This window comes from Haliotis cracherodii, unplaced genomic scaffold (genome assembly GCF_022045235.1).
Source record: "Haliotis cracherodii isolate W230 unplaced genomic scaffold, xgHalCrac1.p SCAF_10, whole genome shotgun sequence".
NCBI lineage: Eukaryota > Metazoa > Mollusca > Gastropoda > Lepetellida > Haliotidae > Haliotis > Haliotis cracherodii.
This window is the reverse complement of record NW_027266265.1, coordinates 40,254,065-40,281,515: the sequence shown is the minus strand read 5'-3', so window position 1 is coordinate 40,281,515 and position 27,451 is coordinate 40,254,065. Positions and strand designations below refer to the sequence as shown.

Below are 27,451 nucleotides of genomic sequence, written 5' to 3'. Positions count from 1 at the left end.
TTTTGGGTAGTATATTTCACATTTACAGGATGTGATATCTATTATGTGTCCCCCAAGCTATGTTATGGTGTATTTACTGGTAATGTCATGTTCTCATTATTTGATAAAACTTAAGAATATTTGGCCTTTTGGTTCAAATTTTGACAAAATTATTTACCTGCCAACCCATATAATTGAAACTGAGGTTATTATTTTGAAAGCATTTTACTCTTAAGATAACGATGTGTATACTATTGAGTTTCTGAATAACAAACCATGGAAATTGTTGACGCCCTTTCATGTGGCAGTTGATTTTAGTTTCATGCTTCACAACTGCTTATCTGAAGTTGCAAACTTGCAATCCGGTAGGCTGATAAAAAGGAACCTCAAACTTTTTTATCTTACCTGTTTAACACCAATACTATGCAACTCATTTCAATATCTCTGTGATGCCATTTTCCCCTGAGTTAATGTATAGGCTTCACATTAAGTTCAGTTCACTAATTATTTTGGGCACTTTATCAGTATCAGTTTATTTCAGACACTCCAGCAAGTATTTATGACATTTGATTTAATTTGCAGAGGAATATATCTGTTTGATTTTCTCACAATATTTCTATCATTTCAGCAAACATCTTATTAAATATTTTGCATCAACATACTGTGTTTAGTGTTCTTTGAAGCAGTGAAATATTACTTGGTGAGTGTTTGCATGTTTCCAGTAGTTGGTTGTCTGGAATCATTCTTGTCACACCAGCATATTGCTGCTGGTTATTGTTAAAAGAATCTTAACACCGTTCATACCCATCCATCATTAAAAGCCACAAATTATTGATTATTTTTACATTGTAGTGATGCCAAGTTAATTAAGACAAGAAAACAGTGTTATCACTATCCCCCCGCCATGGGGCACGTTAGAATTTTGTTTGTTCATTAGAAGTGAAAAAACTATTTAAAGAAAAAAGGAGTCCTATGAAGTCTTCACAAGTATCATTTAGATAAGCTTGCAAGTATCGTCAGTAGTTCATGAGAAAACTTGTCTCCACTTCACAGTATGCACGAAGTTGAAAAGCAGGGAGCAAGGGACATAACTCTCAATAAATATATGACCCGACCAATTTTGACAAGTATCTCTTGGATAGTAAACATTAGCTTCTCAGTAGCTTACATATTTTGTTTAAGAAAATGTATTTTGGATTTTGAAATCATTTAACTAATAAGCTTCAGAACTGAAAACAAACCTACCCCAGAGTGTGACATGTTGCATCAATATATAGCAGAGTAATGTGCCAAAATTGGTATTTTCAGTGTGCTGACGATGTCAAATTTGTCTTCCATAACTGAACGTCAAATGTCTCAAGTGGCATTTTAGAAGCTATTGTATCAATGAAGACTTACTATTGTATCAATGAAGACTTACTATTGTATCAATGAAGACTTTACTATTGTATCAATGAAGACTTACTATTGTATCAATGAAGACTTACTATTGTATCAATGAAGACTTATGGATTCATAAATGTGCCAGTACTTGTACCTAAATGTCACACAGAAAGAATAATTTTTTTAATCAACGCTGTCTTCAGTAAGGCTAAAAAAAATAATAGTCTTGGTTCTCAGGTACTGCCTGCATAATCATAAAGTTCACCACACATTTCGTTATATTTACATTTTTTTAAACACACACACACAAATCCTTAAATATTCCAAGTTCAATAGAAGTGAAATACTGTATTCCAGTATTTTACTCATCAAGGAACACATTTATGTAGGGAGGCCCTTTTTACATGTTTATTGTACACAATTGTTTATTGGTTACACAACTGTTTATTTGGTTACATACTAGTTTGAACAATAACAACAACAAAAAAGGAAAAAAAGACACCACCCACCCACTGCGCACTATATTTTCACAAACCATTGCCTGAGAACCAATTCTTTTATTTTGTTAATCTTAAAGAACAAACATTTATCTTATTGTGGTCTAATCCTGTTCTCTTCATCTCTAGCCACCATACATATAACAAAGTATCATCAGCAATAAAGGGTTTATTGACAGGGATGACCTGTCCAAGCACTCAATACAAGCAGTGAGGTCTGCAGCAGCAACATGTATGTCCATGAAGACACTGCGCTAGCAAATTGGGTGTGTATGAATTTACTGTATTAATGCAACCCAGTGCTGAAACATGTAACAAATAGCAGTTTACATGGAATACATCGAACCTGTGGGTACTACAGTTTGGTCTGACCTACCAGACTTGAACCAAGTCTATATCAACCAAGAGAAAATACTGGTTCTGTGGACCTGGAATATTATGTTAGTAAATTCTGAATTAGCATTACCGTATATGGAATGGACTGGTGGAAGATCAAATAAATACTATACATCCAGTACACTATTACATTAAAAATTGCAATTACAATTCAACGCAATTACACATTCCTCTACAAGCAGGAGTTACTTGCTCATTACAAAAGCAAGATGCAAAATACCTTATTTGACGTAATAAGCACCCAGGGGGCTCTTATTAGAATATTATTTTGGTGGTAAAAAACAAGGTTGAAATATAAATTTCGTGGTTTATGCTGACAGCCTGAAATGTTTATATACGAGATATATTTTTTCCGAATTTAATTGCCCATAATTAAGGGTGCATATTACATAAGTGTGCGTATTATACGCGAATAAATAAGTCTTGTGTACATTAATCAATCAAATTGCTAATTGGGAAATTTCACTAGCCAATATATTAGCAAATATCACCATGGGCGCTTATTATGTTTAATACGGTAGTAAGATGACCAAGTGGGTAGTGCACCAGTTATGCCAGACAAGGCCTGGGTTTGAATCCATATGTACTGTATCAATGCCATGAATATTACCCCCAATTGTGAAAAAGACTTGCAAGGCCCAGTACTAAGGATACACTACATTATATAATTTAAAGATACTGCTATTGGTTAATCAGAGGATATTCTTTGATAACTGAAATGAGTTACTGGTTTACCAGATGATCTTTGATAATTTACATGAGTTGTAGTTGACCAGGGGATATTCTTTGGCAGTTTATTCCTGGATATAAAAAAAACAATTATGCAAGTAATGACAATGTGAATCCATGCACTCCATACTTGACACGGTCTGTGCTTCAGTAGTCATGGAAGAACTCCCTTTATTCTAGTATTCATTACTGGCACAGCAACAAGACTTCTCTCTTTAAGTTGAAGGATCTTGAACTAGCTATTAAAGCAAAACAGAGACTAAAGTCAAAGATACAAAACAATTGCAAGATGTACACTGACTACTTTCTCCGCCCATCCAGGGTATCGGCTTCTGCAAAATCAAGCTGACCTATAACCTAGTTCAATACTTGCACAATGACTGATACTACCTGTTAAAAAACATAGTTTGGCCAAAATCACACTTTATCTTGAAGAACAATTCCCTTCTTAATATGGGGTTGTGATAATGTTGATCAGTTAAATCAACCATGGACAAAAGAATGTCTACCAAGAAAAAAAGAACTGATCTTAAAGGGACTTTATCAAGGACCAGTGGCCTGTTAATCCTATGGATAACATGCAATGTTTTTGGTTATGTAACACACAAAATTCTAATGATAATTTATGAACAAAATGTCCTTTTGACAAAAATAAGTAGTCACTTTGTTGTGGCCTGACCATCAAATTCTCAGTTCCAACTAATGAAAAATTTAAGACAAATTAATATGTTTCAAGCTACAACAATCTTGTTACCGTAAATAATGGGTGTATCATTTATTTCAGAGATGTCATACACTCGGCATCAGTTCAAAGCAGGTGTCTATATTTTAGGTATGGTAAACACTTTTAAGATGGGATGAGTAATTGAATATAATGTATGTATTTGCATGTTGTATAAAAACAACATTTGTTTCAATATCACTTCTAGTTTCTTAATGTATTTCTATGTTTTGTTGATTTTGACCTGGAGTCTATTCAAGGCTGTTGTTTCACAAGTCAGAACCGACTGTATTCAAAAGGTGTTTATTCAAGGATTTACGGTATATATTGCTTCTGGACTCCTACAAGTTAACACAGACCCACTCACCTACGTAGACACAAAGATCTGATTAATAAGGTAAAAGCAAGACGTATAGTATCAAAACCATGAGAAATCAGATACACAGAGTATAACCGTTCAGAACAATGTGACGAGATTATTTGCCATTATTCATGTATTTACAACACTGCATATTGTATCCCCACTGCATCCTCCAAAAGTTAGTGCCATACCAAATATTCTTTAAACAATGTTCTAGCTGTGACATATTCTCTAATGCACAGAAATGTACAGCAAGACTTCACACACAATAGCATACATGATGGGTATCATAAGACATGTATTAACAAATATTAATCAGTTCATTTGCAGTTTTCCTGTGCATACAGTCTCCATTCTATTATGATAAATACCCATGACCCATTCGCCACCACAGCTTCTTTTCAAGTCCAATTTGAAATATACTGAACCGCAAAAGAAACATCAGTTCATGAAATTAATTCATGAAAATAGTTCATGAAAGATTCCTATTGAAATATCAATGCATTTTTTGGAGGTATCTCGTTTTTGGCGTTATACAAATTTAATGATAAAGGCCAAAAAGTGACACAAATTTGGATATTATGGAAAACTTTCATGAATTGTTTTCATGAAGTGACGTTTTTATTTATGATGGGAAAACACTCATCCAATCAAATCATACACATCAGAGAAAATCTGCAAAGATACTGATATGAAAGATGGAGGTGGTGACCTAATTTCTCAAATGAAACTGTTGTGACAAAAGGGACTACACGGACATGAGTATCGGGTTCACGGTGTGATCTGGCAGTTTGTGTGTTGCTCCTACATCAATTAGTGGTGGATCGTATGTACAGGCTGATGTAGTCAGAGTAATGCAGCAGTATCAAACCAATCTCATTAAAATCAGATCATATGCCCCAATGCTCGTTGTCTAGGTGTGGAGACACCCCCATAGTCTCTTTGACTGCCTATTATGAATAAAAAATGCCCTGCTTCAGATGTCAGCTTTCAATCATTTATTTACTAACTCAATTTGGAATTTTCATTTTGGCAAAACAGAACCTCTAGAGAGCACAAATATACCTTTGAAAGTAACCATTTTCAGTGGTTTGATTGATTGTTTGTTGTTTAACGCTGCACTCAGCAATATAAAGATAGGCACAATTTTTATGGATAACAACTTCTTTAATACTGTAAAAAGACCTTGCTTTTTACAGTATTAAAGAAGTTGTTATCCATAAAAATTGTGTCTATCTTGTCATCCGCCAACTTCTAAGTAATGCCTATCAAACAACTCAGCAATATTCCAGCAATATGATGGCAGTCTGTAAATAATCAAGTTTGAACCAGTCAATCCAGTGATTGACATCATGAGCATCGATCCACGCTATTGGTATACATGACATGCAATGACATGACAATTTAGCGAGCCTGACCACCCAATCACGTTAGTCGCCTAAGCAGTGTCGCCTTTTACGGCAAGCATGGGTTGCTGAAGACCTAGTCTACCCTGGATCTTCACTGGTCCCTTTTGAATGGAGATGCCATGATGCTCAGCATGAAAGCAGGGACAACAGACACCATTGGTCATATCCAACTAGTCTGCAACTCATTTCGGACTAGTGGTTTCCTGAAATACAACAGATTAGGGGAGGAAAATAACTGGTCCGTCTAGATTTTCACTAGTCTCAGACTATGGCCATGTCTATCCCCGAGTTAAAGCAGGATGTGAAAAATACCGATGACCTTATTTTGTTCATTCAGAATTCCCTGATCATGTTAATTTTTTAGATACAATCACTCATACACAGAATTTACAAGCATCAATGCTGACTTGTTAACTAGAATTTTAACCTGACGCAACCTGCTACGGAGGTGTCCACAGGTCTTCATGCAGTGAGTGAGTATGGTTTTACGCTGCTTTTAGCAATAGTCCAGCAATATCATGCCGGGGAACACCACAAATGGGCTTCACATATTGTACCCATGTCGGGATTCGAACCCGGGTCTTCGGCGTGACGAGCCAACGCTCATTGAGTGAGGAAACGTATTGGAGTATAAGATCTGATTTAACAAGATTATATTTGTATTCAACAGTTTGTAAAATTAAATTGTGTGGGCCCTGGGCGCTAAATACATTGAGTATGGTAACACTTGAATTCAGGTACATCCTCTACACAGCATAGGGAGTTCTTCTCCCTATCACATGGAATTCTTGATATATGTCAATAAAGTGGAATCATCTCAACTATTTCATTGTTAACAATAATATAAAATATGTACATTTGTATACCAGTACTAAAATGTGTGTAAAGAATTGACATAATAATCTATAAGGTTAACAAACAATGAAAATATCTTCAACGATAGCACTCAACTTACAATTTTCATTAAACTACAATTCACATTATTTGGCTTTTCATACACAAAACTTCGATAAAAACAGGAAATGTCATGCCTAAGGGTGTAAGTCAGACTGAGGCTATTTGTCACCATAGTAACCAAAAAATTGTCTTAACAGACCACAAATTTCCATACAAACAGGTATATTTCACAGATAAAAGAATAATTTTTGTAGACATACAGATTAAACTCAGCATAAGAGTCAGTGGAATACTGAAACAGTGGCAGACAATATGGAGGATTTTCTGATAATATTGGATGAGCAGATCTTTATGGAAAAAATATGTCTTTGATGAAAGTTGGTATAAATGGCTGTGTAGGGTGTTATAGGATATAACTGATAGCTGAGTACATAGAATCCGATCCCTCCCAACCTGACAACTGTGTCAGCAGGCAGAACCACCCATCAGATCCATGCCCAGTGAGGATAGCACTGGCTATACAGTGCAGTCACTTCAACACACTTGTAACAAACTCACTCACATCTATCAACTCTAGTACATCACTCCACTCGCAGTACTGATAATTGTTTCAGCTAACAAACAGGATTGATTCTCAGGGAGAATACCAGAGCTCAATAAAATAGCATTATTTTCTGTTTGGAGTAAAAACAAGTGTTTTTACAATTGCATGTCAAAACAGGAGACCACCCTTCTGCACCTATTTCCAAATTCCACTTCAAGGGAAGCAATTGTTTTATTGCTTGTATCCTTCCCATAAAATGCACTTCATTACAGCCATAAAGATAATTTCCCATCCATTGTATGCAATATACCACGTATTGGGGTCAAAGTCAGTATGCCCAATCCATTGTATGCAATATACCACGTATCGGGGTCAAAGTCAGTATACCCAATCCATTGTATGCAATATACCATGTATCAGGGTCAAAGTCAGTATACCCAATCCATTGTATGCAACATACCACATATCGGGGTGAAAGTATACCCAATCCATTGTATGCAATATACCACATATCGGGGTCAAAGTCGTAATACCCCATCCATTGTATGCACTATACCACATATTGGGGTCAAAGTCAGTATACCCAATCCATTGTATGCAATATACCACATATCGGGATCAAAGTTAGAATACCCCATCCATTGTATGCAATATACCACATATCGGGGTCAAAGGGACAATACCCCATCCATTGTCAACAACATACCATGTCTAACCTGTCAGTGACCACAACATCTTAATTATGTACCAAACGCTTTCAAACAGAGCAAGCTGACATTTGATTGCTTAAAAAACTGTTCACCTTAGTGACCTTGACACTACAATGAAGGTGAAGGTAGCAGCTGGGTGATCCCTTTCCACACTGACAGACAGAAAATATTTGATTTATAATATAATCTTATCATAACAGCTCATAATCTGAACATATTAACTGGCATAAGTTATTATCAAGGTTATCACTAAGGTCATCACTTAGGTCAATATTGAAAATAAAGACCAAGGTCATCACCCAAGGTATTACTAAGGTCATCACTTAGGTCAGTATTGATGTTAAACACCAAGGTCATTACTAAGGTCACAACCATGGGTGTCATGATATGCTTACATACCGTACTGATACACACACTGTAATACTGGAGTCATGGTATCATGATACTTAATTTGTGCCACTTTTCATGAAAGTCTCCATGTTCCATGTGAAGTGGCATACAAAAACTTGCTGTCAACAAGACTCTTTTACTCACATGACTGGTTAATTGAGGCTCTTTCTAATAGTATAATGCAATCCAATTCAGACTGTTTTACTTACATGACTGGTTAATTGAGGCTCTTTCTAACAGTATAACACAATCCAATCCAGCTCCTTGTTTCCTTACAGTTAGGAAGGTAATGCTAGCCAATGTAGTTATCAGGCCAGATTTTTGTAAAACATCAAGAATAACACTGTTGAAAATTGACAAATTGAATCGATAAATGGGTAGGCATATCCACATGTATCATCAGGAGTAAGTTTGCAATGTATCGATACATCTAGCGATCACTATATAGCACACTACGTAGTTGTGAGGACGTCTAAGGCTCGTCCATCCAATGATGTCTTCTTTGTCTGTGATTCCTGGTCTATGGACACTTACTATAACTACAGTATACTTCCTGGTGTGTAGCAGCACTCTGATAACATGGGTCCAGCCACGGTATGAGATTCCCAACTCCAGAAACTTCATAATTCCTGTTGCATTGCAGTCTGAATCAAAATGTGTGTCTCCCAGTCCGTGGTCTGGCTGTCTGTGTCTGTCTCAGTCTGTGCTCTAGCGGTCTGTCTCTCAGTCTGTGGTCTGGCTGGCTGTCTCGCAGTCCGTGATCTGTCTGTGTCTGTCTGTCTGTAAGGGTGATGTTTGAATAATTCGAGAGGAATCTGTTGTGAAATCGTCCAGTCTGAATAGTCTCTTGTCTACCTGTGTCTGTGTCAATCTATGAGGGTAATCAAGGAATATTTGGATAGGAAGTTCGGTCGGTCGTGTCTGTCCAGTCAATCTGCGAGAGCGATCTAAGAATACTTGAGGGAAGTTGTGGAATCATTCAGTCTGTCATCTGGCTGTCTGTGTCTGTGTCTGTCCAGTCAATCTGCGAGAGCGATCTAATAATACTTGGAGAGGAAGTTGTGGAATCATTCAGTCTGTTGTCTGGCTGTCTGTGTCTGTCCAGTCAATCTGTGAGAGCGATCTAAGAATACTTGGCGAGGAAGTTGTGGAATCATTCAGTCTGTCGTCTGGCTGTCTGTGTCTGTGCAGTCAATCTGTGAGAGCAATCTAAGAATACTTGGAGAGGAAGTTGTTGTGGAATTGCCGAAACCTCTCCATCATTTCACCCAGCTTGGCAACGGGAGGAAGAATGGTGGTTCTGAGGAAGAAAAAACAGTTCAATTCAAACTGATCATAACTAACATGGTCACATTTACCACTGTTACAGTGGCTTTGCCAAAATTTACAAGATTTCAACATAACTTTCTACAGAAGACAGTCTGAACAACTTGCACAGCCAGATGATTAATGTAGTGTGATTAACTTCCCATTGGTATTCCGTTAACTCTCCATCTCAACTCAATCCTGAACTGTTCGTGAAGGCCTCCCCATCTTCTCCCACTCACTCACTCCCTCACCTGAAGTGGAATGTCCCCGGCAGCTGTCCGAAGCCGCTCCCTGGCACCACACATATCCCAGTGTCCTCCAGCAGACTGAAGCAGTAGAAGGCATCCGGCGCCTGTCCCTTGGCCTGTAGTCAACAATACAGCATCAGTCATCTTAACACCTTGATGCTACATCACTGTATCTCCTGCCTATTTCCATGTACAACTACTACTACTACTACAACTACTACTACTAATAAAAATAATAATAATACATCACTATATATCCTGCCTATTTCCATGTAATAATAATAATAATAATAATAATAATACATCACTTTATATCCTGCCTACTTCTATGTTATGATGATGATGATGATGATGATGTGTTCTTATGTTGTGCTTGCTTCCATACACAAGATACATGCTCAAAGCACTTATATTCTTACCCCGGTCAATGGATCAGTGTGAACGCGATGTTCATTTTCAGCTCCCTGGGGAGTATACAAACCAAACAGCCCTGTTAGGCTCTACTAGAGGGTTTACAGTCACAGTATCATATCATCCCACCGGGTACCCATTTCTACTGCTGGGTGACCATATATAGATGTATTCAGCCATGACACAGGGGTGGCCTACCTTGGCGGCCTCGATGGCCTTCTGTGGCAGTGTGATCCGTGGGAAGGCATACATGGCACCCTGCACCTTGTTACACCTGATGCCTTCCATGGAGTTGAAGGTCTCCGTCACCATCTTGGCTTTTTCCGCCAGTTGACTCAGCACCTCAGTCTTCTCCTGTAGACGGGAGGCAGCATATGCTCACACTGACTTAGCACTCTTACTGGGTCTTTAATGGGTCTTTAATGGGTAACAAACTAACCACCTTTGAAAAACTCTTTCTTTTTTTATTCATTGGGACTAGGGCCTACTTGCACAAAGCGATCTTAGCGCTAAGATGATCATAACTCCCATACTTACGATAATCTTAGCGCTACGATCACTTTGTGCAAGTGGGCCCTGATCTTGGAGTCTAGGAACACCTAGATCAATCCCTGGGTGGGCCATTTGGGGATATTTTACAATGCAATAAGACTGTAACAGCTATATATAACTTGTATTGTTGTTGCTGTTTATTGTGTAACGCCACACTCAGTAATATTCCAGCTATATAACGGCGGTCTGTAAATAATCGAGGCTGGACTAGACAATCCAGTGATTGATATCATGTGCATCGATCTTTGCAATTGGGATACGATGACATCCATCAACCAAGTCTGCAAGCCTGACCACCCGATCCCGATAGTCGCCTTTTACGACAAGTATAGTCGCCTTTTTTGGCAAGCAAGGATTGCTTAAGACCTATTCTACCCCAGGTCTTCACCAGTGTCCCCAAAACAATGCCACCAGTGCCCCTTGAACACTGCCACCAGTGTCCCTAAACAATGCCACAAGTGCCCCTAAACAATGCCACAAGTGCCCCTAAACAATGCAACCAGTGCCCCTTGAACACTGCCACTGTGTTACAGCAAGCATACTGTACTGGGGTCTCTGCTACCCTGGCATCTCAACATTCAGACATCTCAAAATTCAAGTTGGGCACCAGGGTACGATGATACACAATTAGCCAGGTAAGGTAACCCAGGGTACTCTACTAGGGTACTGGGGACCTACTCTGCTATCCTGGCATCTCAAGGTTAAGTCACCTCTGAAAACATGTCTACTCCGTTTCATTTGACCTCGTATTCAAGTAGGGTACCAGGGTACGATGATACACAATTATGTACCCTGGGTCTCCACTCTTAAGATAAGCATGGGGTACTAAGGTACTGGGGACCTACTCTGCTATCCTGGCATCCCATGGTTCAGTCACCCCAAACACATATCTACCTCACCTTGTTAAAGAGCTCGTACGAAGGTTCGCCTGGCTGTGGTGGGTTGACCACGACATCCATCACAGCCTGCAACATAGATTTGGTTTGGTTGTTTGTTTGTTGTTTAATGCTGCACTCAGCAATATACAGCTATATGACGGCTGTAAATAATCGAGTCTGGACCAGACAATCCAGTGATTAACATCATGAGCATCAATCCAGGCCATTGGGATTGATGACATGCATCAACCAAGTCAGCAAGCCAGACCACCCGATCCCGTTAGTCGCCTCTTACGACAAGCATAGTCCCCATTTACGGCAAGAATGGGTTGCTGGAGACCTACTCTATCCCGGATTTTCACAGGTCTGCAACATAGCCAACATAGAAGGCCTGTGGATGATTGAACATTGCTTCAACAGGGACTTACTTGGGCAAATCAGCAGCCTTATCTCACACAAACAACTTATAATCATTATATCACAGTTAACTATACCCACCGCCAAAAGAAACACGTAAACTATACTTGTTGATCGATATATGAAGACTTACTCATGATCAAGTGAGTGAGTGAGTGAGTTGGGTTTAAAGCCGCTTTTAACATTATTCCAGTCATATCATGGCGTGTCAGCTTAATGTGGGAGGAAAGCCCCAAGTGTTGCAGGTCTTAGACGTTAACCACTTCGATGAAACCCTTGAGCACAGGTATGGTGCTGACAAACCTAGAAACATAATCGGGGCGAACCGGGATTTGAACCCACAATCATAGGTTTCTGGCATGCCCAAGGGACGCAACTCTGCACAGTGAATCGTGGATCAACAGACATGAGATTGGTTCGATGAACATAGTGGTATCCTGTGTGAACCGATGCTCATGAATGCATCACATATGACGTAGATCCATGACTCGAGTTTCACCATTTGTCTCATGCAGGATTAGCGTGTAAAGTTTGAAAATCACATGCAGCATATCGTGATAAGAATAAAGTCACTCTGTGGTAACACTTGACTGATTGTTAGTTTTGTCATTAATTGGTACACATTGGAAACTTCTCTTCTTAAGGTAGACATGTCTCTATATGTTTCTATGGCTTGCATTTCTTTTGGCGTGAGTATATAACCCTGATTAGCATAAGACGTTTCAGTGTCACACGGCTACAAAGTCCAGTGAGCGAGTGAGTGAGTGAGTATGGTTTTACGCCGCTTTTAGCAATATATCAGCAATTATTGCGGCGGGGGACACCAGAATTGGGCTTCACACATTGTACCCATGTGGGGAATCAAACCCAGGTCTTCGGCGTGACGAGTGAACACTTTAACCAGAAGGCTACCCGACAGCTCCCACAAAACCTAGACCTTTCTGAATACAGACAACAGAATGAGGAGCATATTCCTTCCTTAACATATCATCCAAATGTAAAAATACATCTGAATTTCAGAAAGTAAGGATTTTACATCAATTTCTAATTTGGGACAATCAAATTAAAATCAGATCTTAGTTCTCGCTATCAGTAAACAAAGATCTGAGGACATCCCATTATGGGTCATGTCAGAACCACCTTTCATCCGACCAATCAAAGTGTCGCTTACCAGATCATGAAAGTGACAGTCGGAATGTGTTTTCTAATCATGCAACTTTGGAAACGTTAACACAGGGTATTCCGAACAACAGTTACGGCCATACGACTGATTCCGTCAAAATTATCGTCTATGTCTTACTTCCATGGGATAAACATTTGAACGGAGGAAACGTTGCACAGTACGTGGGAAGCACTGCCATACAATCGCAACCATATATTAGACATTCCTGAATGTTCATTTGTTCAGTTTTCAAAATTTCAATCGAGAACTGTGTCAGCATATTTTTCAAGCGCAGTCTGAAATGGAAGTCACCAGGTTGAAGTGAGTTCCATAAAGCTCAAGAAAGCTGCTTTCTAATTGGCTGATGTCGACTTCTTGTTAGTCGTTTCGTAATGGGATGTCCTCAGATCTTTGTTTAGGGGCAGCAAGAACTTAGATCTGATTTTAATGAGATTGAATTTGGGACAAAATATTCTCTATTTTAAATATGCCTGACCCAGGCAATATAGTTAAAATCATAAATAAATGACAATTACAACTCAAAATTTAATATTGTATTTTTAAGTAAATGTTATGTTCAAATATGCTATAAAAGGTGGCTCAGATGTATTTTGAACAGTGTAACCTACTGATAATATTCTAATTGAGGACATTCCAACCTACTCACCTGGCCGGACACGGATGAACAGAGTTTGGCTGAGATTGACTTCACTAACATTGCCTTCACCTCAGGGTCAAAGTTTATGACCTCTGAATAGCCTCCTCGAAATCCACATCTAAACCAATGAAAACACAAAGCTTATTTCACGATTTCCTATATTTGGCTACAACAAAACAATTGTCTTTCTGACAATTTAAGCCTTTTAGCCTCAGTGCTATATTGCCATACTACATCATTAGGTGAAAGTAACTATACTCACTCTCCCATGTACCCCTTAGACGTGGACATGAATGACGCCATCTCCATATCGCTGTACGGCGACCCCATCTCCATCAACACCTTCTTGAAGCTGTGGAACTCAGACTCCGCGGCGTAGACATTGTGCTGGTACACCTGGATCAGTGAGTGAGTCAGTGAGTGTTTGTTTCTTTAAATGTTTGTTTGTTTGTTTGATGTTAACGCTACACTCAGCAATATTCAAGCTATATGTCAGCGGTCTGTAAATAATCAAGTCTGGACCAGACAATCTAGTGATTGACATCATGAGCATCGATCCACACAATTGGGATACGATGACATGCATCAACCAAGTCATCGTGCCAGACCACCCGATCCCGTTAGTCGCCTCTCATGACAAGCATGGGTGCTGAAGACCAATTCTAACCCAGATCTTCACGGGCGAGTAAATGAGTGAGTATTGTTTTACGCCCCTTGCAGCAATATTCTAGCAAAATCACGGCGAGGGACACCAATTATTGGCTTCATCCTTGTAGGAAACTGAACCTCGTCCTTCGCTTTCACCACAAGGATACCCCACCACCCCAAACCAGCATCAACATGGAGAGGAGATAGCACATATATTACTCATATTGTAGAGCATGGGTATAAGTTAAAATATTTGTAGTACTTCAAACTAAGCATTATAATTCTTGCTTCATGCTGATTGGCTTGTTCATATCAATTGTTCCACTGTTTTCATTGTTTGCAAAGTGTCCCATAATCCTATATATACATTGTCACAAATAACTCAAGATGAGTGAGTGAGTGAGTTGGCTTTTACTCTGCTTTTAGTAATATTCCAGCAATATCACAGCGGGGGACAACCATTGTACCCTAGTGGGGAATAAAACACAGGCCTTCAGCGCGACAAGCAAACACTTTAACCACTAGGCTACCCTTGCTTCCCCAACTCAAGATAATGTCATCCTTGTTTAATGATGTCATAAATGATACATGTATAACGTAACATCACCCCAACAACAGATTGACTGAGCTGATGTACTTAACTGTCATAGAAAAAAATCAAAATTTTGCAACATTTTCTCAGAAAAAAGACTATGTGTAAGATGAACAACAACATATTCACAACACACAACTTACAGAGCACTATCCCTGGTGAAAAAATATCAGATGTGAAAATGAATTCACATATGACAAATGTCATAATTTTTGTCGCTCATAGGTTATTCAGGAGAAAATCATACTGTTGTTTCCATGTAAAACTATGTTACCTATAGACTGGAAAATGCTTAACTGAACTTGGAACCCAATGGGCAACAAACATACTTTGAATACTGTAGTAACTACTTGGGCTGGGACGGGTAACTCAGGTACTCGGGTCCGGTGGGTCCTGAGTTGGACCCAGATACCAACAAGACTACCCGGACCCGTGGTTAGTTAGATGATATATTGTTTAATGACAAAAAGTCACTATAGCTCATTGGTGACACTTAGAGTCGTTAATGCTCGCATTTCTTTCTGACAACGAGCACATTCCTTTTGACTTGTATGTTTGAGTAAAGATAAAGCTTCAGTCAACATCAGTTTATAGTTTTTGCCAGGGCTGCGGTAAAACAATTCCCAATCAGACATTTTGTACTAAACTCTTGAGACCTACAGCGGGTACCCAGGTAGGGTCGGGTAATAGGGGGTTGGGTACCCGGGTAGTAAATTTGGATTTGTCCCAGCCCTAGCAACAGCAACTCTGCCTTTTGAAACCTATAATTGTACATGTCATGTTTAAAATACCTACCAACCATGATTGAGAAAACAGTAATTTTATGTACATTTCAGCTTCTTCTGTGATGCGAACTTCAAATCAGTTGTTTAATTCAGAGGCAGAACTGTGATTCGACATCTCTGATTAACCAATTAGAATCAAATACTGTATTTTCCAATTTGAGAGAATTTCTAAAGGTGTGTTAACAAAACTGAATATACTCTTTAAGGTAATTACTGCTCTTATTTCATACATTTTTGGTCAATAACATGTACCAGGACTACTGACCTCATCCGCCATCAGCAGCAGGTTCTCCTCCTTGGCAAACTTGATGATGTCCTCAATATTCTTTCTCGTTAACACCTGGCCTGCAATCAGGGGTCATATATTCAGACACATGATAGTCATGGGGAGTTACATCACCTGTCTACTTGGTTTCAGATTTCTATTTCAAATGAATGATACGGAGTAACATCACCTGTCTACTTGGTTTCAGATTTCTATTTCAAATATATGATAAGGAGTAACATGACCTGTCTACTTGGTTTCAGATTTCTATTTCAAATATATGATAAGGAGAAACATTACCTGTCTACTTGGTTTCAGATTTCTATTTCAAATGAATGATACGGAGTAACATCACCTGTCTACTTGGTTTCAGATTTCTATTTCAAATATATGATAAGGAGTAACATCACCTGTCTACTTGGTTTCAGATTTCTATTTCAAATATATTCAAATATATGATAAGGAGAAACATTACCTGTCTACTTGGTTTCAGATTTCTATTTCAAATGAATGATACGGAGTAACATCACCTGTCTACTTGGTTTCAGATTTCTATTTCAAATATATGATAAGGAGTAACATCACCTGTCTACTTGGTTTCAGATTTCTATTTCAAATATATGATAAGGAGTAACATGACCTGTCTACTTGGTTTCAGATTTCTATTTCAAATATATGATAAGGAGAAACATCACCTGTCTACTTGGTTTCAGGTTTCTATTTCAAATGAATGATACGGAGTAACATCACCTGTCTACTTGGTTTCAGATTTCTATTTTAAATGAATGATAAGGAGTAACATCACCTGTCTACTTGGTTTCAGATTTCTATTTCAAATGAATGATAAGGAGTAACATCACCTGTCTACTTGGTTTCAGATTTCTATTTCAAATATATGATAAGGAGTAACATCACCTGTCTACTTGGTTTCAGATTTCTATTTCAAATATATGATAAGGAGTAACATCACCTGTCTACTTGGTTTCAGATTTCTATTTCAAATGAATGATAAGGAGTAACATCACCTGTCTACTTGGTTTCAGATTTCTATTTCAAATATACGATTTGTAGGATGACAAGTTTTGACGACAATTTTCTTCCCTGAAACAGCTCAAGTTAAAGGGAAGTAACTCTAATCTGAAGTTGTCATAATCCTTGCTAATCAACAAGATGCAGTTTGAAATTTGATCATTCAAGTTGAGTTTTCTGCATAATGCATGTTTTATTAATAACTAATTAAAACTATCAATTATTTATACATACTATCTTCAATGCCATAAATTCCAATCAATGTACTACAACCATAGGGCCAACAAATGTAATACATTGTTAGTTTGATATCTGATTACACTCCTTTCAACTACCGCCTTATCACCCTCCCACCAGCACCAAGTGCTGACATGTTCAACGGAAGGAGTGACTCTCACCTGTTGGGTTGCCAGGGTTGATGATGACGATGGCGCGGGGCTGACATTGTGTCCTGGCTTCAGAGATGGACCTCTTCAACTCATCGATGCTCAGCGCCCAGCCGTTGTCCTCGTCAAGGAAGTAGCCGATCTGCAAATATAATAGTCGTGTGACCAGTAAATTCTAAAATATTTGTAATCTGGCACACAAGGCGAAGTTAGGTGAGGCGAGGTGAGGTGAGGTGAGGTGAGGTGAGGTGAGGCGAGGCGAGGCGAGGCGAGGCGAGGCGAGGCGAGGCGAGGCGAGGCGAGTGAGGTTTAATGTTATTGCTCCCACTGACTCTGAATGAGTAAGTATGGCTTTACGCCGCTTTTAGCAATATTCCAGCAATATCATAGCGGGGTCACCAGAAATGGGCTTCACATGTTGTACCCATGTGGAGAATCGAACCCGGGGCTTTTGCGTGATGAGCAAACGCTTTAAAAAGTTTTACCACTAGGCTAACCCACCGCCCCTTTACTGACTCGGAGCCGAACAAGAACAGCTGGGTGTTGTACTTACAGGGTGAGCGTTGTATTCAGCTATGGTTGCTGTGTACAATGGGTACTGAGGAATTGGAATCATCACTCCCGCACGTTTGTTCCCTGTCTCTCCTGTCATCGTCAGTTTCATCACATTCTGCAACAAGAACATCTCATGTTATTGTAACCTTGTCATCCTCTCATGGAGCTGAAGGAGTCCACAGCCCCAGGATGGCGGTGGTGGTGGTCCATAGATTTTAGTTGCAGCAACTCAAAGTGAAAGGTTTCAGTAAGGCAAAAAAATAAAATAGTCTTGGTTCTCAGGCACTAGTCGCATCATCATAAAGTCTGCTGCACATTTCGTTTCTATTTCAATTTCAATTTTATTTTTTTTAAACGACCCTGGCAGTGAAATGCTACAATACTTAAGAACAACATGATTTTGCTGAAATTATTGTGAAGAAAATTTGCTTACATACTAGCTTGAACAACAACAACAAAAAAACACTGCCTGCCCACACTATGTTTTCAAAACCATTGTCTGAGAAACTATTCATTTAATTTTTTTAAGCCTAAGAATGCATTTTACATTCTGCCAATTTGGCAAGGGATGTGCAAGAGTTCCTTCCTTAGCCACAGATAGTTTTGCAGCAACATATTTCACAGCCGGGCTATAATAACGACACCTTGTAATACATTTTTTCATATGAACATTTAAGTAAATGAAAAATAGGTATTATTCAAATGTGGCGACAATAATGGCTGTAATCAATGAGGTTGCTACACGGCACACACTACTATCTAACTTCCATTTCCCAGTCATTTTTTAATGTTTAGTTTTGATGTTTCAAGGTTTAATCACAATAAACCAACACATGCATGTAGTCTGTGTTTTGGTTATACAGGTATTGAGCTTTATCATTGTATTCTGTCAATACTCACTTCCGTCATCACCCACAATACAAGTAGCATCACACAACCATGGCAGGGAATAATGCATGAGTAGCTTTGTAAGCTGTTTCTTACCAAGGACTTTCACTCTTTGTTAGTTCAAAACCTGTTTTGACTTAATGACTTTGGGCTTTCCTCAAACATAAGTTGTCCAAAGTGTCATTATTAAGAATTAAAAGAAATTGTTTTGAGCAAACTGTTTCACACCAGTCAGAGATGGATTGTTCACCCACCTTGATGCCATCACTGGCTCCTGTGCTGAGGAAGATGTCATCAGGGCTGCATGGATGGCCGTCACGGGCGGCGATGTATTTGGCAACATCCTCGCGGATCACCCTCACCCCAGCACTGTCACTGTATGCTCCTGAAACAGTGTAGTATCATTAGATCAGGACTGAGTGTAACAGTGAAGCAGTGGAATCAGCATGTACTCTCTCACCTACACTCTTTCTCCATATACTAATACTCCCAATGCTCTTACTCTCTCCCTCCCAATGCTCTTTTTCACCAATGCTCTCTTTCTCCCAGTGCACTTTCTCTCCATGCACTCTATTAGTCTTTTCTCCGAATGTTCTCTTTCTCCTAATGCTCTCTTTCTCACCAATGCACTTTCTCACCAATGCTCTCTTTTAGTCTTTTCTCCGAATGTTCTCTTTCTCCCTATGCTCTCTTTCTCACCAATGAACTTTCTCACTAATGCTCTCTTTCTCACAATGCACTTTCTCACCAATGCTCTCTTTTAGTCTTTTCTCCGAATGTTCTCTTTCTCCCTATGTTCTCTTTCTCACAATGCTCTCTTTCTCACCAATGCACTTTCTCACCAATGCTCTTTCTCACCAATGCACTTTCTCACCAATGCTCTCTTTCTCACCAATGCACTTTCTCACCAATGCTCTCTTTCTCACCAATGCACTTTCTCACCAATGCTCTTTCTCACCAATGCACTTTCTCACCAATGCTCTCTTTCTCACCAATGCACTTTCTCACCAGTTCTCCTTCTCCCAATTCTCTCTAACCATTGTGCTCTAACCGATGATCTAACCAATGCTATCTGACCTAAGCTCCCTCTTTCACATGCTCTTTTTTGCCGCCATGTTCTAATCTCAGTAATTTTCTCCCTCACCAATGCCCTCCAACTTCACCCATTCTCTCCCCCACCTATGTCCTCCTGTTTCACCCATTCTCTCCCCCACCTATGTCCTCCTGTTTCACCCATTCTCTCCCCCACCTATGTCCTCCTGTTTCACCCATTCTCTCCCTCACCTATGTCCTCCTGTTTCACCCATTCTCTCCCCCACCTATGTCCTCCTGTTTCACCCATTCTCTCCCTCACCTATGCTCTCCTGTTTCATCCATTCTCTCCCTCACCTATGCTCTAATGTTTCACCCATTCTCTCCCTCACCTATGTCCTCCTGTTTCATCCATTCTCTCACTCACCTATGTCCTCCTGTTTCATCCATTCTCTCCCCCACCTATGTCCTCCTGTTTCACCCATTCTCTCCCTCACCTATGTCCTCCTGTTTCACCCATTCTCTCCCCCACCTATGTCCTCCTGTTTCACCCATTCTCTCCCTCACCTATGCTCTCCTGTTTCATCCATTCTCTCCCTCACCTATGCTCTAATGTTTCACCCATTCTCTCCCTCACCTATGTCCTCCTGTTTCATCCATTCTCTCCCTCACCTATGCCCTCCTGTTTCACCCATTCTCTCCGTCACCTATGCTCTCCTGTTTCACCCATTCTCTCCCCCACCTATGTCCTCCTGTTTCACCCATTCTCTCCCTCACTTATGCCCTCCTGTTTCACCCATGCTCTCCCCCACCTATGTCCTCCTGTTTCACCCATTCTCTCCCTCACCTATGTCCTCCTGTTTCACCCATTCTCTCCCTCACCTATGTCCTCCTGTTTCACCCATTCTCTCCCTCACCTATGTCCTCCTGTTTCACCCATTCTCTCCCTCACCTATGCTCACCTGTTTCACCCCTTCTCTCCCACACCTATGCCCTCATGTTTCACCCATGCTCTCTCCCACCTATGCTCTCCTGTTTCACCCATTCTCTCCCCCACCTATGCTCTCCTATTTCACCCATTCTCTCCCCCACCTATGCTCTCCTATTTCACCCATTCTTTCCCCATCTATGCTCTCCTATTTCACCCATTTTTTGCCACCATGTTCTAATCTCAGTAATTTTCTCCCTCACCTATGCTCTCCTATTTCACCCATTCTCTCCCCCACCTATGCTCTCCTGTTTCACCCATTCTCTCCCCCACCTATGCCCTCATGTTTCACCCATGCTCTCCCCCACCTATGCTCTCCTGTTTCACCCATTCTCTCCCCCACCTATGCTCTCCTATTTCACCCATTCTCTCCCCCACCTATGCTCTCCTATTTCACCCATTCTCTCCCCATCTATGCTCTCCTATTTCACCCATTTTTTGCCACCATGTTCTAATCTCAGTAATTTTCTCCCTCACCTATGCTCTCCTATTTCACCCATGCTCTCCCTCACCTATGCCCTATGCCTCTCACCTATGCTCTCTCCTCCACAAGCCTTCAGTATCCTGCTTGCTCTGTCCTTGGCATCTGACGGCATTTTGGGATCATTCAGGAGTTCCGGGTAGGTGCACAGTGCTGACACCTGGTGGGAGAATACATTGGTGCTCGAGGTTAAAGGTTAATGTATTCTAAACAAAAGATACATTTTCTATAAGAAGAAGGAGCTACTGTCTATTTCAGCATTTTTCTTCCCAAAGCATAGAAAAAACAGTCCATCTTTAACAGGCCAATAGTTCAGAAGCAAAGTTTTGACAATTGAATTGTGTGGACTCCTTAAAATGATAACGATATCAGTACCTGTCTGATGATAACAACATCGGTACTCACCTGTCTGATGATAACATCGGTACTCACCTGTCTGGTGATAACAACATCGGTACTCACCTGTCTGATGATAACAACATCGGTACTCACCTGTCTGATGATAACAACATCGGTACTCACCTGTACTCACCTGTCTGATGATAACAACATCGGTACTCACCTGTCTGATGATAACAACATCAGTACTCGTCTGAAGACGAGATTGGTATTCACCTGTCTGATGATCATGACATTCGACCTTGCCAGTATGATGATGATGATATCGGTACTCACCTGTCTGATGATCATGACATTCGACCTTGCCTGTATGATGATATTGAGATCGGTACTCGCCTGTCTGATGATCATGACATTCGACCTTGCCTGTATGATGATAATGATATCAGTACTCACCTGTCTGATGATCATGACATTCGACCTTGCCTGTATGATGATAATGATATCAGTACTCACCTGTCTGATGATCATGACATTCGACCTTGCCTGTATGATGATAATGAGATTGGTACTTACCTGTCTGATAAATGTCAAGGGGCGTTGTCCGACAGCATGACAGTCACCAATGTTGGCTCGGATGACATCGGTAAAGGATTTCTTCACACCCTACAAGCATGGCAAGATAAAATACTTGATGTTTCTGTGGGTCATTATAACAACAATATTAACATTTTCTGAGGAGACAGATAAGCAAGTCCACTAAGGAGCCATAATTAACTGTGTACAGTTACTCCCCTTAGTAGTACCAGGAACCTTTTATCCGTTTTTCAAATCCAAGATTTTCCTGTTTATGTTTCAATGTTTGTCAGTACCTTATGCATGCACATGATTTCATCCAAGTGGTCAACATCCATACCTGCATCCCTTGGGGTTTTCCTCTCACATTATGTTTGTTTGTTTGTTTGTTTGTTTGTTTGTTTGTTTGTTGTCTAACGTCGCACTCAACAATATTATAGCTATATGATGGCAGCCTGTAAATAATCAAGTCTGGACCAGACAATCCAGTGATTAACATCATGAGCATCGATCTACGCAATTGGGATACGATGACATGCATCAACCAAGTCAGCGAGTCTGACCACCCAATCCCATTTGTCGCCTCTTAGGACAAGCATAGTGGCTTTTATGGCAACCATGGGTTGCTGAAGACCTATTCTACCCCAGGTTTTCACAAGTCTCTCCCACATTCAGCTGACCTGTAGGGGCCTACCCATTATCTGAAACACTGTTCAAGTCCTCCATACAATCCTTTCATAATGTGTCAGTGAGCTACAGGTACATCTGCACCGAGTGGACACTACATGTAAACATTGCTCAAGCAAGTTGCAGCTCCTTAGACGACTGTGCCACCTATACCCCCTCAAGGGGCGGTCGGGTAGCCTAGTGGTTAAAGCGTTCGCTCGTCACGCCGAAGACCCGGGTTCGATTCCCGACATGGGTACATTGTGTGAAGCCCATTTCTGGTGTCCCCCGCCGTGATATTGCTGGAATATTGCTAAAAGCGGCGTAAAACCATACTCACTCACTCACTCACTCACTATACCCCCTCAATAGGTTAGAAAATGTGTTCCCTTTAGACGACAGGAACTTTCATTTTAAGATGAGGGTTTTCAAACCCTGGTATTTACTGCTCTACCTTTTATCATCTATTATTTTTTGGTTGCCAATACATAGATAAAATTCACACCCACAGCTGATCAATGTCTCCAGAATCTGTCACTAGTTTTGTGCAGGACAGTTTACACACACCAGTTTCAAAACTATTTGCCTTTTTCTTCACCAAACTTTGATTGAACATGCTGTTTGTTGAAATGTATTGAATGTTATTGAACAACAGATGTTGAACAGCAAACTCAAAAGGTCAAAGGCAGTGCCATTATATCAGCTGATATATAGCTACATAATCACAGCAAGGGTCAAGTGACTATTATCAGTTAAGTGACTGGCCTAATATCAGAAAACAGTTTGTTTTCTAGCATCATCATCCAAAATGTCCCAATGTTTTAAGATTACTTTTTATAATGTGGTATGAATTACACGGAATTATGTACTATCAACTGTTGAACAAATCATGAAAATGCCCTAATCCCAAAGGTTTGTCTCAGGTGTCAATCAACAGGTGTCAGTCAATCTTGAACCACTGCATGTGTGTCCGGCGAAACCTTGTTAGCCCAAACAACCATCAATCCAGAAGCCTGCCTTCAAGACAATTAGTGCTAGGTACCTCTTTTTATACTCAAGATACTGGTTAATCTGGATGATTTCAATGGGAATGCTACTGTCCAGATTAACAGGAGTTCACTAATTTCATGAATCTTTTGGTACTGAACTTGACAAAGATGTAAATAACAAATAGTGAAGTACTATCATGGTGAGGGTAATCTCACCAAGACAACACATTGAATGACCTATGTAACAAATATCGACGCCTGTGTCTGACGTCACACAGAGTTTCATGTTTCTTTGACATCACCACACATGAATGAACATGCACATGCACACGAACACTACCTGACCAGGACACCACAAGGGAGGGGAAGTAACTCTGGAACTGATTTCAACCACCGACCAATTATCAGCTGATTACGTTTGTTTTGCATGCTTGGTTAACTTTACGAAGATAATATACATTATGTAAATAGGAGAAATGAAGTTTTGTCACCTTTGCCAGCTCTTGTTCTATTTCGCCAGCTCTTATCACGATGGGGCCGCGAACGGCATACTCCATCGTTTTCACGAACGGGTTCATATTTGCGACTGTCAACACCTTCCCTCTCGTGCACATCTTCTCCCCCGTCTTTCCTCTGAGGGCAAGGCATGCTGCGCGTCTTGCTGCGTTCTCAAGGCGTCTCTCTGCCGTCCGAAACATCGCCGAATTTCAATATGATTCCAAGTCAGGGCCTAAAACTGTTAGAACGACTTTCAGATACTCTGTCGGACATAAATAGCAAGGGTGAAGGTCGCAGGTCAAATAAGGTCAAACACGTGGAGTTGTTACCACTCCTCTCATATTGCACAGACTCTGTAAAAGATACACACGACAAGCCCAAATTTCAGCTTTAAATTTTACACAATTTGAGCATGTTGAGCAGATAAACATTGTTAGTTTTGAGTGATTTGCTCGGAGTTATCAAATGCACTGCCATTGACAGTTATTATAACAGAATTAATACATGTTAAAAAAAAATTTAAATATGTGAGTGTGTGTTGTTGTTTTTTGTTTTAGAGTCTAATATCAGTTTTGGGCAACCCGTGTCATGTGCCATCAATCTCAAATAAAGCTGTTGTTGTTGTTGTTGTTGTTTTGGGCAACCCGTGTCATGTGCCATCAATCTCAAATAAAGCTGTTGTTGTTGTTGTTGTTGTTGTTGTTGTTGTTGTTGTTGTTTGTTTGTTGCTTAAAGCCGCACTCGGCAATATATCCCAGCTATGTATGGCGGCTCCCTGTAGAATCGATTTTGGACCAGACAATCCAGTGATTGACATTATGAGCAACGATCCACGCCGCCGGGGTTGGAAGACACGCCATCAAGCATGTCACCATGCCTGATCACCCGATCCTTTACGTCGCCTCTTACGACCAGCATAAGTTGCTGGGGACCTATTCTATCCCGGATCTCCACGGGGCCATAAATGACTGCCTGGTCTAGACCCGATTATTTACAGACCGCAGTCATATAGCTGAATATTGCTGAGTGCGACTTTAAACAACAAACAACAAACAACCATAAATGATGCTTCCTTTCATGGATGTAATTGTGGCGCCAACATATTTTTCATCCCTATATATCACTATATATGACTCACTATAATATTCACATGCGCTTGCAACGCGGTCGTGCATATACATGATTATGTACATCTGCTGCTGGCAAAAACAACTATCGATGCAAGCATGCAGGAAGACTTACGCATAGTCTCTGAAAATATATAATTTAGATAGAAACAAGCAACTACATTTAATTTGAAAAGGACCCCAAGTGAAATTCGACATTCAGAACCTTCAAAACATGTAGAGTTGCTTCGTTTAGGACTGTAACATTACTGGGGGGGGGGGGGGGGGGGGGGGGGGGGTGTACTCATAGTGGTTCTGGGACTGTGAGACAGATTAACATGCATGTAGCAAGTACACTCACGATGTTCTGCATATAGCACTATATACAATTTGACAGAAGATATGTTCTTGTATTACTAAGGTGAGGTGACATGGGATTTAAAGTCGCGTTCAAAATTACGTACTGGAGGTATATAGCGACGTGCATGCACGTGTGTGTTTGTGTCTGCTTGTACTAGTCCGGACTAATTACAGTTTTTATAGTGCTAGCCCACTGAGATACCATGCCGCAGTTTAACATGAATATTCCACAGGATACTGACTCTGAGCCGACCAGTCCTTGTTTTAGACCCTTAATGCCGAGCACCAGGCAGGGTAACAACAAGTACCATCTTTTAACGTCGTTTGGTGTGACACGGGCGGGGATCGAACTAATTCGGGAACTGACCTGACCTTAAGCCTATTTCTCTACATACTGGTTAAGAAACTATGTAAAATCGGAGAGTCTATATATGTCTTAAATAAAACTTCTATTGCCTTCATATGCATATGTGTTATAGACTCCTAGATAAAGTACAAGTTATAGAACGACACGTACGGGTTTGTCTCTAGCATGGATTGCAGGATCCGATGGGCTAGATGACTTCTGGAGGTAGCGCTTCTTTCTATAAACAAACAGAAGACACGACCTCTACAAGGATGTAACGCTTGGTCATCAAGCCGGAGCTTCGCCAGCATCACGTTCTCATGGAGCATGTCGGCTAAGGAGTGGCACATACAAAATATCACGTAGTTATTATCAGAACGTAACCGTGCATAATCATACATCAAAGGAGATATTCATAAATATAGTAGGATAAGCCTCCTCCCTCCCTCTCTCTCTCTCTCTCTCTCTCTCTCTCACGCACACACACACACACACAAACACACACAATCTCTCTCTCTCGCGGTCTTCAGCAACCCATGCTTGCCGTGAAAGGCAACTAAGCTTGTCGTAAGAGGCGACTATCGGGATCGGGTGGTCAGACTCGCTGACTTCCTGTTGCATGTCATCGTATCCCAATTGCGTGGATCGATGCTCATGATTTCAGTCACTGGATTGTCTGGGCAAGATTGGCACCCAACGAGCAGATATTTTATTCATCTGTAAATGTTAATGAATTATAGTTTCAATGGGTCCATGGCTTAGACCCGTGTCTTCCTCAAGTTCAGCAATGGTAATATGTCTGTCTGACAGTATAAGTTTTTTCTATCTCCTTGATTTAATCTTCACTGATTGAAGCTGAGGGACGTCCAGACCTAGGGTCATCATCAAGGCTTGTTCTTCCAGCCTTAAACATAGCTGCCCCACGTTTAACAGTGGAATAGCTGGGGCACTTATCCCCATACACCTGGTACCTGAATTTCTTGGAGAGTACTTTTCTCTTCAGACAAAAACTTGATGACTGCTCAATATTCGTTCTTTTCCATTTCTGTGTCTATTTGGACCCCTATCACGTTCAACTGGCTGTCACATGTTTACAAAGCATCAACAGGCCAAACACACTTGCAATGAACTACTCAAACAATGTACTACATTGACAAGTTCACTTTGTTATGGCCCATAGTTGAAAGTTAGTTAGGCTTAGAACATTTTTTGACCAGCCCTCGTACAAGGGGGATGTTACCGTTCAGGGAGTTAGAGGTACTTCAACCGCTT

The 27,451-nt window shown here is 40.4% G+C and overlaps 1 protein-coding gene across 1 annotated transcript; it reads right to left on the bottom strand.

Moving 5' to 3' along the window:
* Positions 1 to 4,977: 4,977 nt before the first annotated feature.
* Positions 4,978 to 24,639, bottom strand: LOC139454379 (alanine aminotransferase 2-like). The gene is made up of 13 exons (XM_071236044.1): positions 24,361 to 24,639; positions 22,215 to 22,304; positions 21,351 to 21,459; positions 19,053 to 19,183; positions 17,909 to 18,025; positions 17,368 to 17,497; positions 15,941 to 16,020; positions 13,913 to 14,046; positions 13,660 to 13,768; positions 11,435 to 11,500; positions 10,182 to 10,337; positions 9,576 to 9,688; positions 4,978 to 9,316 (listed from the first exon to the last, which is right to left on the bottom strand). The coding sequence occupies exons 1-13, from the start codon at positions 24,565 to 24,567 to the stop codon at positions 9,226 to 9,228; spliced, it is 1,533 nt and encodes a 510-aa protein (XP_071092145.1). The 5' UTR covers positions 24,568 to 24,639; the 3' UTR covers positions 4,978 to 9,225.
* Positions 24,640 to 27,451: the final 2,812 nt, after the last annotated feature.